Source organism: Alligator sinensis, unplaced genomic scaffold (assembly GCF_000455745.1).
Source record: "Alligator sinensis unplaced genomic scaffold, ASM45574v1 scaffold520_1, whole genome shotgun sequence".
Classification (NCBI taxonomy): domain Eukaryota; kingdom Metazoa; phylum Chordata; order Crocodylia; family Alligatoridae; genus Alligator; species Alligator sinensis.
The window spans coordinates 1,841,678-1,860,979 of NW_005842064.1; the positions used below are offsets into that span (position 1 = coordinate 1,841,678).

The window sequence follows — 19,302 nt, forward strand, 5'->3', positions numbered from 1 at the left end:
CCCCCCCGTTCGGCCCCGCCCCCCGCAAGCCTCAGCTTGGGGGGAGGGGGGAAACCCGCTGGCGACCAATCACGAGAGGCTATGCCGAGGGAGGTCCCGACCCTTCTCCACGGCCCCATCAAAAGAGGAGGAAGTGCTGGCGGGCTACACCCTTTGGTCCCGTCAAGGACCAATCATAAGGACGAGAACGCCCTTCAAGGACCAATGAGAAAGAGAAACGATTAGAGGGCCCAGCCTCCTCCGGATCCAATCAGAGCGTCGCGCCAAGCCTCCACACCTTCGCCCCGGCGACCAATCGGGAAAGCGAAAGCTGTTTGTGTACTATCACCCCTCCAACCCCGGGGGGGCCAATCGGGGGAGCTGGAGAAACTGGGCCCGCCCCTCCCCGCGCGTGTTGGTGCAGCTCTACCCGCGGCGGGACCACGTGGCGGCGGAGGAGGCCGATGATCCCGGCCGGCAGCAGCTCCTGGGCTGGCTTCCCCTTCGCGTTCCTAAAGCCATGGCCGAGTGCCAGCGCTGCTGGTCGGGGAGAAGAGGCAGCGTCTCGGCTTGGGCGCTGTAGAGCGGCAGAACAGAACGAGGATGTCAACGTACAAACCAGACGGGGAGCTTGGCCTGTCCCCCCCCCTTAAAACAAGGAGACCTTGGTAGCCAAAGGCTCCTGGGCACGCACAGTGCTGTGCCTGGCTACGCTTATTATCTTTATCAAATATTTAGTGCCATCGAAGCAGCTCACCGGCAGCCACAGGCCTCATTCTTTAGTACGGTGTGGTAGTAAAGCAAATCCTATTGCCAGCCATGCCTTTATTGACAAAAGCGGCTCAGGAAGTAATGGGCTTTATAATAGGAGTCCTTGGGCTTGCAGTTTAGGAAGATTTTACTAATAGTTCCTGCAGGGCCTGGAATAAAATGCAGGGGAAAGCAGCAAGAAGTGATTGTATATTGTCCTGATTATTCTGCTGTGTGAAGTCAGAGCTGAGAAATAATGCGGCTGGACTACTTTCTGAAAGTACTGTATGAAATAAGTGATATGGAACAGTACCTGTTGCTGAAACTTACCAGCTTAAATTGGATTTTTGGTGTAAAAAGGAATACTTGTTTCATGGCACTCTTAATTGATGTCAACAGCAACTTTGAGTAAAGATAAAAAACAGCAAGAGCCAAAGCGTTCACACAGCTGTACCCAATTTCATTTTTTTTCTATTGGAGGGTTCCCATGAGATGGTAGGTCAAGAGACTGAAGTACTTTGCTCACAATGCAATTGCAGCTGACATCACAGACTCAACTGCTGTCCTTGCCCTTGAGCCTCTCTGAGTAACCGCCACAGAGTTCAGATATGTCTGCGGTACCATAAGGAGGACAGTGCACTGGCATGAGGCATACTTGCAAGGGAGGGGAAGCAACAAATTAAATAGAAGTAATTACATAGTAATGCGTGGGGGCGAGAAGGAGAGGAAATGTTCTGCACATAACCTGCACCAGGCACCAAAATGCCTGGCTGTAGACCAGGTACAAACAGAGCTCTTTCTGAAGCAACTTACCTACTACTAATTCTATACAGGTTTCCCTTGCTTTATGCTGTACATGCATTCCTGGAAAACAGTGCATAACTCAAATTTGTATAAAGGGAACCCACTTTACAATGTAACAAATAGGGATATGTTTCAAGACCTTGATTATACGGACCCCCAGACGAATTTCTACCACTTTTACAAGTCAATTTTGGTACTCACCAACAGCAGACAATACTCACAAGCACAAGGCACTATCATAATGGGGATGGCAAGTACAGAAACATGTGGTCGCAGACCACGAGTGAGGAGCACAAATCCACACAGGAGACTATATTTTGGTGCACATCACTCCTACAATGCACTGCACAAAGCGGCTGACTGCGAGCTTCCACCACACCCATCGCATAAGAGTGAATTTACCTCACATATAACGAATTATTGATATAGAAAGGGTCATCGCATAATGTGCGAAATCGCTCTACAGAACCTGCATAAAGTGAGGGAAACCTGTTGTCACCTCTTATTGAAATTCAAAAGTAGGGAATGGAGAGTGGGGGTAAGAGAACTTAAAAATCTTTTTAAATATACCCATTCTTAGAAACCTGTTTTTAATTAAGAAAAAAACACCAACACTTTTACAGGAGGTTAGAGCCCAGTTAAGCCCATCTTTTGTACCATGTTTTATCATTTGCAATATCACATATTATACTTTAGTATTTTCTTACACGGAAGTCATGTTTTCATGCTGCTAAGCATTGTGAAATAGCATAATGCCATATGCTGGAGTCAGTAAAATAATTATCAGTACTTCCCAGCACTATACTCTCAGACAGAAATTGAAGTAATAAGTCTAAACGTTGGCATCCAGATACAGGTTTTTCAGTAAAACAAACAAACCCCACAACCTAAGTTTGTTCAGGTAGCTTTACTAGCTGTTACAAACAAGGATTTCTAAATGGTTAGGTTGAGTTGTCACCTACCGGTAGATAATGGGTTGCTATTTATGAAAAATACAGTGTGCAAGAACAAAACTACCTAAAACTCCTTTTTCCTTTTTTCTCAGAGAATAATTTTCTGGCATTTTGTGATGGGGGAGAAAGACATCATCATTCCTACAGCATCTGTTAACTGCAGGAAATCCATTTCTTACGAGATTTTTCTGCATCTATTTTAAGGATTTGCAGAAGTGTTTTATGAACATTTCACTAATGAAAATACATTGTACAGTGCTTTGAAACAAACCATGATCCTTTCTGGATGAAGGCTTCTGAACATTAGCATTTTTATTTTTTTTAATTTTTTTTAGAGTTGCCAAAACAGAAGCAAGAAGATTTAAGATGGAGATGCTCAAGGTCTCTTGGCAAGTTAACAGCCAGGAGAATTCAGAAGTTCCTGCTAATGTCTCTGTTCAGTCCATAGTACCGCACTGCCTCTCAGTATATGGCTGAGGTTTTCATAAGTACTCCATTTTAGGCTAACTCTATTTCATTTGAAATCAGGAGGATGCTTACAATTGGTCTTTAAACTAGAAAAACCTGTTGAGGAGCAATAATAAACCTGTATTATAAATTATTAGATGGACCACAGATTTTTTCCCTTTGTCTAGCTGAAATTTGAGACTAAAGGCCTCCCCGACCTTAAAGTAATATAGTTTTAAATTGTGCTGGCTGGCAAGGAAGAGAAGAACAAAGGAGAAGCTTAAGAAGCTATTTTGGATTTATGCAGCTGCCACAGTGATAAGCGTGGCATAAATACTTTCATTAGATGGGCTTGAAGTGAAGCTCTGTGGGCTTGGACAATAGATTAGGGTTGGTCTGTTAGGAAAGTGCAAATACTTAGCATAAATAAACCATAGCTGAAGAGGACTGCACTTCAACTTGGAATAAAGGGTTTAATTCCTAGCCTAGATTTTAGGTTATGATCCAGCTCCTGTTACTATTGACTTCAGTGGGAGTTGAATCAGGCCCTTTGCTCCTGGGGTCCCAATCCTGTAGACTTTGAGTCCCATCCGACACTGAAAACAGCTTAAATTAAATAAATAGAGGTGTAGAACTGAATCTCCCCAAAATGTTTTTAAATTAAATTCATACGCCAGAAAATACCCTGCCAGTTTTAGAAACTTATGACTGCAGATACTGAAAAGGACTCAAATAAAAATGTAGAAAATGTACTAAGTCTCTACAGTGTTATCCCTCCAGATCTGCATAAGGGGAGCTTGTCTTACAGTAGGGCTTTGAGAACAGGATGGTTAAGCAGAAAAGCCCCATGACATACTACACAGAGATGCCTGCATAGAAAAGGAAAATCAAGTGACCACATATAGTGATAAGATAGATCAAATACTGTACCAGAACATAGGTATCAGGCTTAGGATCAATCTTCATAATGCTTTATTTTAACATCACCTAACTGCCCCAGCATTCCAGGTATCAAAATGTACAAGTATAATGCCACACCACAAAGGACAAATCCTATAAATAAACTGAAAACATAGGGATAAGCTGACTGTGGCTAAATACACTGAACCAAATTTAGCCCCTGGTATAACTAACTGCAGTGGATGGACTTGATTAATTCTGCTTGACACTACCAGGTTAGTGTCTTTGTCTCCTCCTTAAGAGACAGAAACAAATATAGGAAGTAAAGTGATATTTTAAGATTTAGGCAAACAGCATTAAGAAACCGCATCGACCTTACAAGACATAGCTCAACCTACAAGAGCGAGGTAAGGAATGGACTCTGCACTTCACATCGTCGTGGACAATGGTACTGTATGAGTTCTTAAGCAGTGAATTTTTTAACCCAGAATCTCCCAGCAATGACACCAGAAGGAAAGCAAATAAGGCTGATCACTCCATTGCTCTTACCACGTGAGTTTTACCTCATCTGAACTTAGTCACATGTCTGAAGTTGTCACCTCTGAAGGAAGAGCTCACAGGACAGAGGTTAACCAATGCACGACATGCTGCTTTGAATTTTCCTGGATTTGGACAAGATAAGTGGAATCTTGCACTCAAAACACAAAAGGAAGGTAGGTTTTGAAACACAACTTCATTATGAACAACTGAAAATGTTCTTCCTATGCTATAAGGTTAAAGACAAGTCGGGCCAATTTGCTGTACAATGGCTTCTTCTTGTATCAGTTATCTGTAATTCACACCACTTGCCATTTGTTGACTGGAATAATCCAATTACCTGAAGACTGCTAGTTCATTTTCTTAGAAAAATACTATTCAGTAAAAAATGAGGCCCGAGTCCTGCAATTCTATGCACGCAGGCCCCATACACTCACACAAAAGCCCAGGGATTCTGCATGGATGAAAGTTTTGCTCAGTAGAGTTAGACTGCAGAATTGGGATTGAGAGATGCACCTGATTACATTTCCTTCTCTCATTTGGACCAAAATTGGACAGAGCTCGACACCCAGAGTAAGTGCCAAGTTTTCCAAGTTGCTCAGAGTTCACAATTCTTTTTAAAAAATGTGTTCAAGTGTCACAGTGTGATCTACTGGCTGCCAAAAATCTAGCCCACCAGTTGTTCCTGTTGAACATTTGGAAAATTGGTCCCTGAGGTAGTCTGAAAGTTTGGCTCTCAAGCTAACCTCATCTCCATTCCTTCCTGCAGTCTGAGTTATTCAAATGCAAAGGAGAAAGGGCCTTGCATTTCCCACGGCCTAGAAAAGCCTTTCACTATCTTTCTGCCTCTGACTTTATGTCATTCTCAAGTAAAGTTTGGACTCATCTTTGTGCCTAATAACTTCTCTCTTTCTTCCATTTGAACTTTGTAATAATACCATATGGCAAGGCTTGTATAAAAAGAACACTACACAATGTGCAGCTTAGTCCTATTCCAAGCTACAAATGTAAACATTTAATTTGACCAATCCTCAGTGCAAAAGGCAGTTATAAAAACCTAGAGGCTCTTGCAGTTCTTCTCCCTGCCTATCCTGTGAGCAGAGTCTCTCTTTTATGGATACAGACATTTTTCTGCTTCCAAATGGGTACAGTTGTAGGGGAGGAATGGTCTGTCCTACTACCAATAGGTGGGGCAGGCCTATCTCATACAAAAGCAGCAAAGCCTGGGCAACTGTGGCTTAATCAGATAAGAAATGGGGGGGAGGGGGGTAAGGAGTGAGGTGGCAAAGCAGCTTGGGCTCTGTGCCAGCCTCACTGGAGAACAGATTTTTGGGAAAGGAGTGAGCATCTCCCCTAATGGCTATCACAGCAGTACAGTGCTCCCTGTCCTCTTAAAATATCTTAATGCTCACCAGGCCAGGTATTTCAATTTGCATGTCAGAGAGCCGATGGGGTAATGCTCAGATGTGAAGACTGCATTCAGCCCAGTCTCATTTTAAGGCAAATTCTCTTGTAGGGCGTGTGGTGCATACACTGTAATATTTCAGTTACTGAAGCAAAGCAACACATGCTATTTATCTTCTGATGTAATCAGAGAGGAGATAAGAGCTATGATTCTTGTTACTGAAGAAAAAAATGCTACCCCTGCCACCTTGTACAAAAAAAAAAAAAGTAATAGCCCCCTCTTGCTTAGTCAGGGATTCTGTGGGATGACTCCCTGTGCAGAAGTTCCCAGGATGCAGTACTAGAACCACATTCACAATACTACCGTACGGTGGTGGTAGGGGTTGAGGAATATTCTGAGATAGCAACAGCTTCCATTCAAAGAGAAATACAGGCTCTCAGTTCATCCAATACCTCCAATACAGTTCATCCAATACCATCCAATACAATACACCTGTATTGTAACTTCAGGTGCAGAAGACAATTTTGAACCTGTTGTCCGAGCAGACTGTACTGTCCCTCCTGTTCCTCCAAAATGTAGGTATAAAAAGTACATTTGTTCTAAATAGTCTAATTTGGATTGTTGCTGGCTTTATGTAAAAAAAAAAAAAAAAAAAAGTCTTCAATAAGACCATTTTCTTCCTTGAAATAAGTCTTACCTCTTGAAAATCCACAGGGGCTAGTGAGAAAGGAACAGGAGATGAATGTGGTTGGCTAGGGTCACTAAATATAAGAAAGAGGAAAACGAATTACTGTGGTGCACCTGGGTAAGAAAACAGCTCCATCATAAAAACCCAGTGAAAGATGGAATTATGAATGCAGCTACAGCTTTACTTTCTTGTCATGGTATCTGACTAGTAGCTTCAATGCCCACCCCCAACCCCACTTCCCCAGCCTTTTAGACCTTTCCATTGAACCCCCAACACCTGCCATTGGACAACTAAACATCATCGGTTCTCCATGCTTCTGCTTCACTCTGACATGAGTGCAAATGCATCTCAGTGATTGAACTGACCAACTTTCATGCTACAAATACAGTCAAGGAGGGTGGCAAGCTGCCATGGGATGGAACAGAGCTTTGCTACTTTGAGAAGCACCATTCCAGACTGAGTCTCCAATCTGACCTAGTTTTCTATACCCCATTGTTTTTCCCTTCCCTAGATTCTTAACTAAGAATCTCCTGGGTCTGTGACCCCTTTCATTTGGGCATTGCTGCTGGCAACTCTCCTTTTAGGCAGAGCTCCCCAAGAACAGCAGAAGTGAAGTGTAGGTAGATGGTACAGAGATCAAGCCAGTCACTGGCAAGGCTGACCACCTCAGTTCTTAGTTCTCTCATAAAAGGAGGTTTTGAAATTAGCCCACAATGGGACAGATTGTCAGCTATTATCCATCCAGGGGGCTATAGCCATCTTAATCTCAGCCAAATGCTGAGTTTCCCAACATCAGCCAGCCTGATATTGGGTACAGAAACAGGCATTTGTACACTGAATATTCTGGGGCGATTTGAGAGCTTACTCCCCCCCCATTTTTGTTTTTTTGTTTTTTTTAATCACTATGCTGGCTCTGAATGTGGCAGAAGTAGAGCACTTACATTTTTCATGTGCTAGTTCCTGGATGCTGCACTCTGTTATTGCAGAGAAAATGCAGTCATCTCCCCAGTAAGGAGGTTTCTGAATCCTGTGCTGTAAGATAAAAGAAGCGATAGTCTTGTGATGGCCATAGGTTAAGAACCTAACTTTTATTTATCATGCTGTATCTGCTTCTTCCCAGTAATCTTGCCATTACAGCCAATGTAACCCTGCACAGGCAAGCAACAGTATAGCTCTACAGCAGACAGCTATGCAGAGAGCCAACTACCCACCCAGATCTGTGTTCTCAGACTACCAGAAACCCTGCTGCCTCATTGGTCACAGAAAATGCAGCAGAGCTTCAGAATCTACCATATCTGTCCTGTGGCATGTGAAGTAGATTTCTGACCTAGTCAACAGACTCCAAAGAGAAGCCTTTTTTTAAGACAGAGTATATTGTGTGCTATGCTAAGCACTTGCATTCTGAATGTGTAGAAGAATCTATTTATGTGCAACAAGTCCCCCCACACTGCTCTGAGTCACACCTTTAAAAAACCCTCCATTACATGTCTCAATTCCACTATCTGCTCTTCTTCAGCTCTGTCAGCATTGTTTGAGGAACTGAAAAGCAAATGGAAAATATCTTAGGACAAAAAAGATCTAGCTACAATTTAAAAATTCTGGTCCATCACTTAAGATCTAAACAAGATTAAGTAAACACCTTGCTGTTTACTATGGGTAGGATGGAGACCAAGTTTAGGTTTTAAGGGGCTGAGCATAGAAGTGATAGATCAAAGACACATTTTTTGTATGAACCACTTTCCCCTACTCCCTGTATCCTTGACCAAAATTCTTACTGTAAACTGCAGCATAGGAATGCCTCATTCCCTCCCCAAGCCCCTAGAGAGGGTTGCTTCAGGGGAACCAAGACAATGCATCATGCATCTAAGCTATTTCAGCACCTGATCCTGCTCACAGTGAAATCAGTGGCAGTTAATACCATCTACTCCAATAGAAGCAAAATACAACCCCTATCAAAAGTAAGGACTTATGACAGGGACAGCCTGCACTTAGTTATGGAGAGGCAGCCCCCTCCCCTTACAGAATGTAACATCATACAGCAGAAAGGGAAACTGCATTCTAGAGGATTCAGCGAGGTTCAGTATGGCTAATGAAGTAAAGGAGCATGTAAATGAGGGGCAGGGGCAACACCAATGACTGGAAGCCAGTCAAGCACTGAGGAATCAATCCTGGATAAAGGAGGGATTCAGAAATAAGAGAAAGGGCCTGGTAAAGGAAGCAGCGTGGCAGTGCTATAATTCAGAATGATCCATGCATGGATCCTGTTTCTAGCTCTACTACTGCCTCCCTTTCAGAAAAAAAAAATCTGCTACTCTTCCTGTATCACAATAAAATGGCTCTAAATGTCACCCTATATCAGATGCTTATCTAAAGTTACAATGCTTTGTAGTTCCCTGGAGGGGTGAGGGGAGGCAGAAAAAGAGAGAGACTACATTACATACCAAGTGAAGAAACATAACTCGCTTAAGAGAAAAACTGAACAGTGGAAGAAGCTTAAAAGCATTATATGCCTGGAATGGAGAAAATACTGTGTATGGTTTAATTTACAAGAGTTTCTTTTTAATTAAAACTCTGGTCAACAGGGCATTAGCTGTTGGCCTGCTAGTCAAATAGTGATGCCTTTGGTTGCTGGATACAAATAAATTGCTTAGAAGTTAAATGTGCATTAATACTTTCTTGTTATTACTTTGCTTTATGTGGCACAGAAGTGTTATTTATCATGGAAGAAAGGTGGTCCCCGGAACTCTGTCTAGCAAGATGGAGTTCACATTACAAAAATAGCCCAACAACCCACAAAATTAGGAAATAATATAGAGCTAGCTGTTTTAGTAACTAGAATTTAGTTATGGGGGAAAAAAAAGTGGATCTCAAAGGAAGAATACCACATTTAGCCCAGCTCAACACTCTAGGAGTTCACAGTAGAAGTAATTTTTTTTAAAGCCAGAAAAAAACTGAAAACAGAAGTTTTAAAAAAGAAAAACCTTTCAATTCCAGCTGGAATGTTGAACCTGGTCTTGAGGTAGCCATCATGCTGATGAGCATTTCTGGCACAGTGCAAGCAGAATGGAAAGCAGCGTAACTGTTTGTCAAACCATTATTAATGCATGTGAGCAATGATTAGGTCTATAGAAGTGCAGTTGGTTATCCTCATTCAGCACTGTTCTGCCCTTCATAGTCATGCTCATGGGTACAAACTTACCATCCCAATTTCGTAGCATTTTACCAATACAAAGTACATACAGAAGGTAGCAAATCAGAATAAAAACGTTTTGCACACACTTTGTCCCAATGGGAATAACTTCACAAGGTGCAGGACAACAGTAAGATGGAGCTGCTGTTTAAACAACGGAAGAGAAAAAGCCAGATTTTGCCTACAGTCATCCACCGACTTCAGGGACATTGACCAGATGTAATCTGTTCTTACAGCTTCTCTTACTACAGTTATTATTCAGATTAACTGGAAACTGGGTTACAGCCTCTACAACTGGTTGCCAACTTTACCAGAGTCAGTTTTAATGGAAAATAACTGCCCACGAGATAGGTTCAGAAATGCCTAGCAAGATTACATTTTTAACTTCACTTCCCACATGTGTCAGTGTCTTATTCTTGGTGACAAATGCTTCTTACCCTAATGAATGTTTGTGCCATGGGGCTGAATAAAGTGACCAGAGTTTTCCTTTAAAGAAGTGTGCAAAGGACTTGACTGATTAGGAAAAAAGACCTTAACATCAGTGCCAGGCAGTTGGAGAGCGCTGCTGCCTAGACTGGAAAGAATGTATTAAAGGAGCAGGTCATAAATCCAAAAGCAGCCAATATGATAGCAAACCCCCACTCAAACGTGAAGTTTGGTACAGCTGGGACAAGGGAGGCATAAGAACACCTGGTCTAATAAGAAGGGTTTTAACTCCATTTAAGAAAAATATTTTTGTTATGGCTCTATTTAATGAACTTGATTATAAGAGTAAGCACATAGGGAGGGGGTAGGGAAGTGATTCAGGAAGTCTTGCTATATTCAGCTGTAGTTAAGTGAAAACTTTTCCGCTTTTAGCAAAACCCAGACTGGACTGCTTTCCGCTACACTAAAAAGTCAGCTGGGCCAAACTAGCTTGACCTTGTTCCTCGATGCCAGAAAATGCTGGCTCCAGTTGACTGCCTGCATGCCAGAGCCGCCACAAAAAACTGACTGGAAGGATTCTGTTGGAGTTTACTGCAATACCTTTGTCCACCTAAAGGTTCTGTAAACCTTCCAGCTCAGTAAGAGGTACATGGCCAAGACAGTCATTTAATATTGAAGCATTTGAAGCTGTTGTTTGCATTGCATGCCAGCATGCATTCAAATTCAAACTGGCTTGAAAAAAGGAAACTTGGGTTTGCCAGACAAGAAGATTCTGTGCTGTCCTGTGCTCCATGGGAGATCAGAGCAGGAGGGAATGAAAAGGGGCATCTTTCCATCTCAGCCAACTGTTTGCTGAAATGACTGTAGGCACATACTCCCAAAACTGGAGTCTCCTCTGCATGCAAGAGCTGATGAATATTTTAATGGCCAAATCCACTAGAATAGTATATTGTGATAATATAGAAACAAATCCAGCAGGCTAGATTGTCTTTACCACTGCTACAGTCTACCTGGGTTATACACGTTCACTCGCATTGTGTTTGACCGGGAAATGAACTAAGACCCCACGAGAAGTTCTTGGCACCCCTGATTTCAGCATAAGTGGAGGCTAATGCATTTGCAGGGACATGCACATTGCTATGAAATCTCATCTCCCCTTAGTCCAAACTAGATTCTCTACTACCTTGCACTTCCCAGCATTCATTTACACCTACGCAGAAGGGATGTAATATGCTACCAAATCAGAATTCTGGCATCTTGCACAAATGCCACTGACATAAGATTCAAGGCACAAGAAAAGCAGATCCAAGATGCCTAGCCAGCTACATCCAGTTGGCAGCATCAAGGCCTCATCATCTCTTACTGCAGTGCTGCTTTTGTAGAAGATGGTGACCATTTGTCACGTACAGCTTGATCTCAGCAGAGAAAGAAGAGCTGAATGTGGAAACTGTCCTCGCATTCTGTGCTTGGGTTGAGAAGCTTTTCTGATGCTGCTCTGCTGGACAGAGGTTTTGGCCAAGAGAAGAGAAGGGCAGATTTTAAAAATGGAACTCTAGGAAGCTGAAACAAAATGCAACTGCAACCATCTGGTACACACCTAAGGAATTTGTGTAAGCAGGAGTGGGAAGCCTATGGCCACTCCATATTCATAGCCATAATTCACTGCTGTAACTCAAGACCATAAAAAATAGAGATAATGAACAATCAGTGAGGTTTGGTCTACGTGGCTGTTACTATGAGAGTATTAAGTGATTTACCCAAGGCTCTAGTGTAAGTGTGGCAGACTTCTTGCCCTAACCACTATCTGTCAATGGCCCTGGTTATTACAAAGGCAGGTTTTTCTAATCAGAAGAGCTACAATGTTTTACCAACAGAGCTTTCTTCTTTGATGCCCTTTTAGTTGCTTGTGCTGCTGAGATATGGACAACAGATCACTTTCAAACTCATTCAGGTAACATTAGTGCCCAAGTCCCATTGTTTTCCAAGAACATTTATGCTCCTGAAGCCTAGAGCAGTGGTTCCCAAACTGATAGATTGCACACTACCAATTTAACATGATACAACCTTAAGAATCACCAGCAAATTTTTCAGTTCAACCTTAAGTACCATCAACAATTTTTTGTCATATAAATTATAATAAATCTGTTAATGCATACCATTGACAGGGTGTCTGCATACCACCGGTGGTAAGCGTACCACAGATTGGGAACTGGTGGCCTAGAGCAAAGGCATTTAGAAGTCTTACTCCTATGAAAAGTGATGGGAGTCAAGCTCCTAAATACTTTTGAGTATGTAGCTCTTAAGTGCCTCAGTCACATTTCTATTTTCATTCTCCAAAACTAAGTCAGTTAGGTGCTTCTGAAAGTTCCACCCAACATGACTCAAAAGTTATTCATTCTGGGCCCTCTTCATAAGATTCAGACCTGGTTAATGGAATAAAGTGTCTCAAGAACCTGATAAATCCTTCAGTCAGAAATATTTTTCCTTCATAAATAAATAATCCAACTCTCATATGTAGTGGAGACAGATCCAGCCCCTTTAACTTCAGTGTTTCAGAGTGACATCTTGTGGTGAAGTCAAGTCAGTGTGAATGCGACACTGTCAAAGCACTGTTCCTAATTCAGAGGTGATGAAGGTAGCCCTGAAAAACAGAGATGATAAAAGCACCATCTTCATTTCAGACCCAGCCCACAGTTCTGTATGCAAGGCAATTTATTTAACACAATTCACAGAAACAAAAAAGCAAAAGGAAATAGACCGCTACCCTATGTCATCTTCTAAATGCATTTTTTAAAAGTCACTCAGTCTGCTTGTGTAAAAGATTGACTGCATTAGGTTGAGACAAGCACAATATGGGTGCACAGACTTATATAATATAACAGCCTATATAACAGGCGCACACACTTATATCTCTGCTACTGACCTTCAGAGCTGATCTGTAGCTCTTGGGCCCCTCCTCTCACAACTTAACAAATGTCAGCGATGCTGGTGTTTTTGTGATATTGATCCCTGTTCACTAGGACCTGGACAGGAATTTTAGGAATATTCCAGAAACAAGTCAATGAATAGCCATCAGATTTACCTTCCTACTGCAATTCCAATCTTGGACTGAATTATGACCTAGCAAGCTAAGTTGCAACGATTTCTACATCTCATTAAAAATCCATTGAATCACCCTGTCCCTAAAATTAGCTCTACTGTAGATGCACACATGTGAGAAAGATTCTAGTAAGCTGTTGAACAAACAAACATTACCCAAACCCATACTCTTCCCAACAGGGGATGAAGCAGTTTGGCAACAAGGGCAACCATCTGCTTTTCTCATCAGGTTCCTGAACAGATTTACAGGCAGAGAATATGTCCTTCTTTCCCCCTCCCCTCCCACCCTTTGTTAAAATAGGGGCATAAATCCATTTCCTTTAGATCACCTATGTACTTAAAAAAACAAACAAACCATAAAACAGTTACGGGTAAGGCATACTGAACCATGGGATTCTCTTTCAAGTTTTATCACCTCTGAGAAAGTTACTGAACTTATACGTTTAAGTTTCAACATCTGTCTTCTGTAACTGAGTATGCGTTCACCTTACTCAAATGATTTGGAGATCCCTAATTGAAAAACCATGGTGCAGGGTATTGATACAGACTGCAGCCTGCTAAAGAAAGGATCACAAGAACAGACTTTCCATTTGCTCTGAGTGTTAGGGATGTGTACAGGTTTGGGTCCTTTAATTCTAAGTGAATGCTAACTTCAAAATGAAAGAGTAGGGTGAGTCTAATAAACTACTAGAACCATACAGTTGGTTGCTTAAAGACTTCTGTTACCATAACAACAAGATGCAACTATAACAATAAAGCCAGGGCCATCTTAAATATGGAAATGAAGGTCACAAAATGTCCTTTGTTGTCAACTAAACAACTTTTGTCTCTAGGGAGAAATAAGGGATGTATTAAAACTGGGAATCACACAGCAATTTTATAAGCAATTTTCAAAATGTTGTTATTTTGCCATTTAGCTTCAGTGGTTATTTTTAACTTTAGCTAAGCATCTGGAATGAACGCTGGTCATGGTTGGCTCATCTGCTCCACTTATTCAGTAATTTCCTTTCTGCACTTGCATGCCCTGTGAAGTATGCAATATGACATTTGCAAGAAGTTAACTTGAGTATCATTTAAAAAAAATCAAAAGTAATAAAATATTTCATTTGTATATCACTTTTCATCCAGATGGTCTTGGAAGACTTAAACTGTAACTGATATATAAGCTATAAAAAGAAACCACCAAGTCACTAAAATGTAGTTACTGGCTGGCTGGATGTGACAGTGTTTAACAATGCACAGAAACATTATACTACAGTTTAGTAAAGTCCTCTTTATCCAACTGAATCTGTAAGGAATTGGCAAAAGAGAATATGTCTACCCATGTTAGAACTGGGCCAAAAATTTAGAATTCATACTCCCACACTTCTCCTTCGAAGATAGAAAGGTGCTATATGGTCTTAAATGATCAGGACTTTTCTAGACTGTTATACATCTTCAAATAAATCAACTGTCTTTATTACAAAAAACCCCCACCCAGCTCGAGAACCTTGGAAATATGAAATCCTCCAAACCTCATATATCACAATTTTGGGGGGTGAAAGAAAATGCATTTTCCATTTTTGTGAGGTTTAAGGTTCAGAAGAGATGGGTAACTCATCAGTACACACTTTAAGGCACTGTCTACACAGGAAAGGTTTGCTGGTATAGCTCTCTTGCCAATATGACTTCTAATCATTCCCCAAATGAAACCAGCTATTATTATGATATGTTACCATAGCGCTGAGAAACTCTAGTTATGGGCCAGGACCCTGTTGTACTACTGGCAAACAGACTTCATTGCCAGAAAAAATACTGTCTACGTTAGGGCTTCTAGCCAATATAAAAAAAATAAGAGCGACAGAAAGAGTTTTAAAGAATTGCCATCTTATATATTATGCTGCCAAAAGTTTCTAGTGTGGACTAGATCTTATTTGCAATGTCTCACAAAGCTGTTGTGAGACTTTCTTTGAAGCACTTTGAGATCTTTAAAATGACAGAGATTAGTTGTAGAGCACAACATTATCTGTTATTATAGTAGGAATAAGCAAACGCTTCACTAAGCTTTTAGCTTATTATCTGTTTTCCCATCCCATTAAAAAAGAATGTCTGTAACTGCATAAAAGACAGAACAAGGAAGATGAAAAAAGTTGCAACTTAAAAACCTGCCACTTTTTTTCCCCCATTGTTTCTGGCTGGCACACTAGTTTCCCGAGAGTTACTCACTGGATTTGTAACATTAGAATATTAAAAAAAAGTAAAGTTTGCATTATTAAAAATATTCAGTTGTACTATGCTCCATTAGGCTAATTCTAAAGAACCTGAAAAAAAATACTGACTTAAGCCTATAATCCAAAAAGGAAGTAAATGTAAAAGTATTTCAAAACAAAGGTTATTTTGGCTCCTTTCCCCGCCCTCTAAAACTCTACCCAAATTGTAACTTTGGGTAAAACTGTCAACAGTATCTGGTGACTAAAGTCCTCAACTCCCACCAGCTTGGAAGGAGACTTTCACTCCTACTGGGACTTGGCAGCTTAAGCGACTCAGGCTCCTAAGTTTTATTTTTGTGTACCCCTCCAACAAGAACTGCAGACACAGGCCTCTACGATACTGAGTTCATTGCTGTACTGGAGGCCTGTGTTTGTACAACCTATTTTTGTGTGAAAGAAGAATTACAGTCTTGTTACAAATGGGTAAAAATGAAAACCACACAAGCCTGGAGCAAAAATTTGATTCTTTTCACGCCTTGCGCATGTTACTCTGCTTTTTGAATTTATTGTGAATACTCAACTTTAAAAAAGGGGGGCTTAATGCATCTGCGGCCTGGTTATCCATCCTCTAAGCCAGTGTTTTTCAACCATGACCCAAAAGTCGGTGGCAAGACTATATGAAAAGGTTGCAAGCAAACTTTAAAAATGCAGTTCCAGCCTGCAAAAGGCTGCTTGGGGCCCCTCATGCTCCACACCCTCCCCTGCCCCACACACTGGGGGGTTGGAGCCTGGGGGTGGGAGGCAAGGGGTTAGGACTGAGGGACACTGGGTCGGGACTGGCCGTTGATGCTTACAAATGGGTCCTGGTACAAAAAAGGTTGAGAACCACTGCTCTAAGCTACCAGGGAAGCGATTCTCCTACTAGATAGTCCACAGAACATTTGCTGGTTGCCCACACTACTTTTCCTTCAAAGACAGAAAAGTGCTATATGGTCTTTCTATATTTGTTTCTGCACAATAAAGGCACATCCAGGACTTTCCCTAGTATTTATTGAGACAGTGCTGCAGATGTCAAAGGGGTCCTATTAGAAGCAAAGGGAAACAGCCACGTGCTTAGGACCACGAAAAGCTTAGCCTGGAGGCAGAGACATGGCCCACACCAGGCAGGCACTTGTGCAGCCTGGGGAATAGCCTCGCTCCTTCCTCCTAAGTGCCAAGAAAGAACCCGACTGTGGTCTCCCAGCAGTCAGCTCCAGTGCTGCCAGGTGTATAACTATCATATTTGTACAATAATTTCAACCCTTGTTCAGTGTATGATCAATAACAGTAAAAGTGTTCAAAATGTACAATCATTTTTCAGGCAGCTAATTCATGCAGCATATGCAAAAGACCAGTTACTCTCAAGAGAGTCTTAACCGACTTTTGGGTTTGCTGTCAGCACTTCCTTACAACTTTATGCCTCAAAACAAAGATTTTTTATTATTATTATTATTATTATTGTGGCAGGGCACTGTGTGTGCCTGCCACTTTAAGGGCCTGGAGCTGGCAGCCTCCAGGTGCCTGATTAGGGCAGCCATTTTTAGACACAAGGGCTGCCTATATTAGCAGGGCAGTTTGGCTGCTGGAGGCCAGGCAGCAACATTGCCTGGCAGTAGGGTTGCTGTGAATGAGCTGGAGGTAAGGGGGAGCTGCGAGGGGATGATTAGGAGGCTCCTAGTCCTAGGCATGACCTGAAACTGCACCCTGCCGGAAGCGGGTGGTCTGGTGGGGCTCTCAGTGGCGTGGGAGCCCCCGGGAAATGCCAGGCCAGTTACCACCCCAGTGGAAGGCGGGTTGGGGCGCCTTAACCCCTTGCCCCCACCACTGGGTGGGTAACCCCATGTGTTGTTTGAGGGGCCTGGGGGGGCTGGTGTTGTGAGAGGCCCAGAGGGCGGACCCTGAGAGAGAGAGAGATGGACTAGAGACCCGGCCCGAATGAGATAGTACCCTTGACTGGCCCATGCTGGGGCCAGGACCAGGATGGTCAAAAGGGCCAGGGGCCCACTGTGAGGGACACCCAAGAGCCAGGGGCCTGGGGTCCTGACCGCCCTGGAGGTGGGCCAGGGCCAGTTAGCTGAAGGTCCCAGGGGGACCACACCTGAGAGGGGAAAATGGCTTTGGGGGGGGCTTGTAGCCCAGATGAAGGTGGAGAGGCCGCCTGATCAGGAGGGATCATAGAGGGGTCCTGTTTGGGTGATTCTGGGGCCCCAGGGTGGGGGCCGGAGGAGATGAACATCAAGATGCCATCAGCAAGGCTTGGGCTGCAGTATTGGGGAGGTAGGAGCTGCAGAGAGCACCCCCTGGCATTGGGGCATCAAATGGGCAGCCTCCCGCTTAATTGACATCTTAACTGAACCAATTATCATCAAAGGCGTGGTGGGCGAGATAGGCCCCCCTGTCACTCTTCTTCTTCTTCTTTCTTCTTCTTCTTCCAGGTCAAATTAGCCAAATCAGTTCCAAATCCTATTGACCAAGCAGAACTCAATTGTTCAAGTCCATGTGGTGCTACCACCGGTAAGTATCCTCCATCCCAGCTCTTCAGATAGGGTGCCTGTCACTGGGTTATGTGTAGGCCCAAGCCCGGAGATCTTAGGGTTTAGACACCCCTGTGGGGGTTTCTTTGTTGTGTTTTTAATTTTCTGTATTCCCAGTCAAATTGGCCAAATCAATTTCAAATCCATGAGTCAGTCCAAAACCATAAGTGGCCCTACCACTGGCAGCATCCCCCACCCCCAAGCGGGGCTTCACATATACCCAAACCCCTTGGTGGGCATCCTACTTGCAGGCCCATGTCCGGAGGCTTGGGGCTCAGATGCCCCTGAGCTTTGCCTGCCCCCAACTGCAAGACTCCAGGAGCAAGCCAGGGAGGAGTCCAACATTTCCATAAAGTGGGCATAAAGCCAAGGTTAATTATGCATGACCTATGCAGGTACTATCCCATGCCAGCAGAGTGGTTTTCCCCAGGAGTGACTAGGAAGCCACCATGTTGATCATGAAATTTTCCTAGATAAACATAGGCTATGCTTGATCTCAGCCTTCAAGAGGCTGAAAAGCAGTAAGAACAGGTCTCCGCTTGATCTGAGCCAAAATGCCGAGACTCAAAATAAAGAAACACTTCAACTTTGATGACCCAGTTCTCACTCACTCACTGGTGAGTTACAACGAACAATATAAAGTCAATAATAAGGCTTATTTGCATGCTTTTGTAGATATATTCGCATATTTTTCAGCAAATACGATCGTTTTTGAGCTCCCGATACCATAATGTCATGTTTAGAGACCTGGCAAGGCCGGTCAGCCCCTGCCTCACACCGCTCACCGCCCGGCGGGGAAGGCAGCACCAGGGACCCTGCTGCTCTTCCAGCCAGGGACCCACACCTACCCCGAGCAGCATGTGATCAGGAAGCGGGAGGGCGCGGCCCGCGCTGCCCACAGAAATGCCGGGACAGCGCCTTCCGCTTCCCGTCTCCCGGGGAACCGCCCGCACTCACCCGCGGCTCTTCGAGGCCACACGAACCCCTCGGCGCAGGTTCCGCTGCCCTCCACGCACACAGACCACTGGCTGGGCTGGGAAGAGGGAATCGCCTGAGGAAACCGCTCATTGCCTCTAACTGAGGGAGGGCACCAGATGGGGGGAGGGGGAATACTTCCGCCAGAATACAAGATGGCCGCCCAAAGCCAAGCTAAGCTTGCCCTCGCCTAGCACAGCGCCCAGACTCACGGGTCAACATCCTGCCCGAACCCAAGATGGCCGCTTACGCCTTCAGTAGGCCCCGTCAGTCGCCTCGTTCTCAGAACCACAGCCGCCTCCCGTCCGCTCGGAAACGGCAGTGCCCAGAACCAAGATGGCCGCCGCAGCGTCGTTACCGCGGAGCCGGACACCTGTCCAAGCCCAA

At 43.5% G+C, this 19,302-nt stretch overlaps 1 protein-coding gene across 1 annotated transcript in view; it reads right to left on the bottom strand.

The window, feature by feature from the left end:
* FAM117A (family with sequence similarity 117 member A) overlaps positions 1-19,297 on the bottom strand; it is a 48,899-nt gene extending 29,602 nt beyond the window's left edge. Inside the window, exons 1-4 of the mRNA XM_025203742.1 lie at positions 18,898-19,297; positions 12,533-12,720; positions 7,927-8,002; positions 7,405-7,495 (exon numbers count right to left, since the gene is read on the bottom strand). Of these exons, the coding sequence (XP_025059527.1) occupies positions 7,405-7,495; positions 7,927-8,002; positions 12,533-12,591 (226 nt within the window). The 5' untranslated portion in view covers positions 12,592-12,720; positions 18,898-19,297. The remainder of the gene's footprint in view (positions 1-7,404; positions 7,496-7,926; positions 8,003-12,532; positions 12,721-18,897) is intronic.
* Positions 19,298-19,302: the final 5 nt, after the last annotated feature.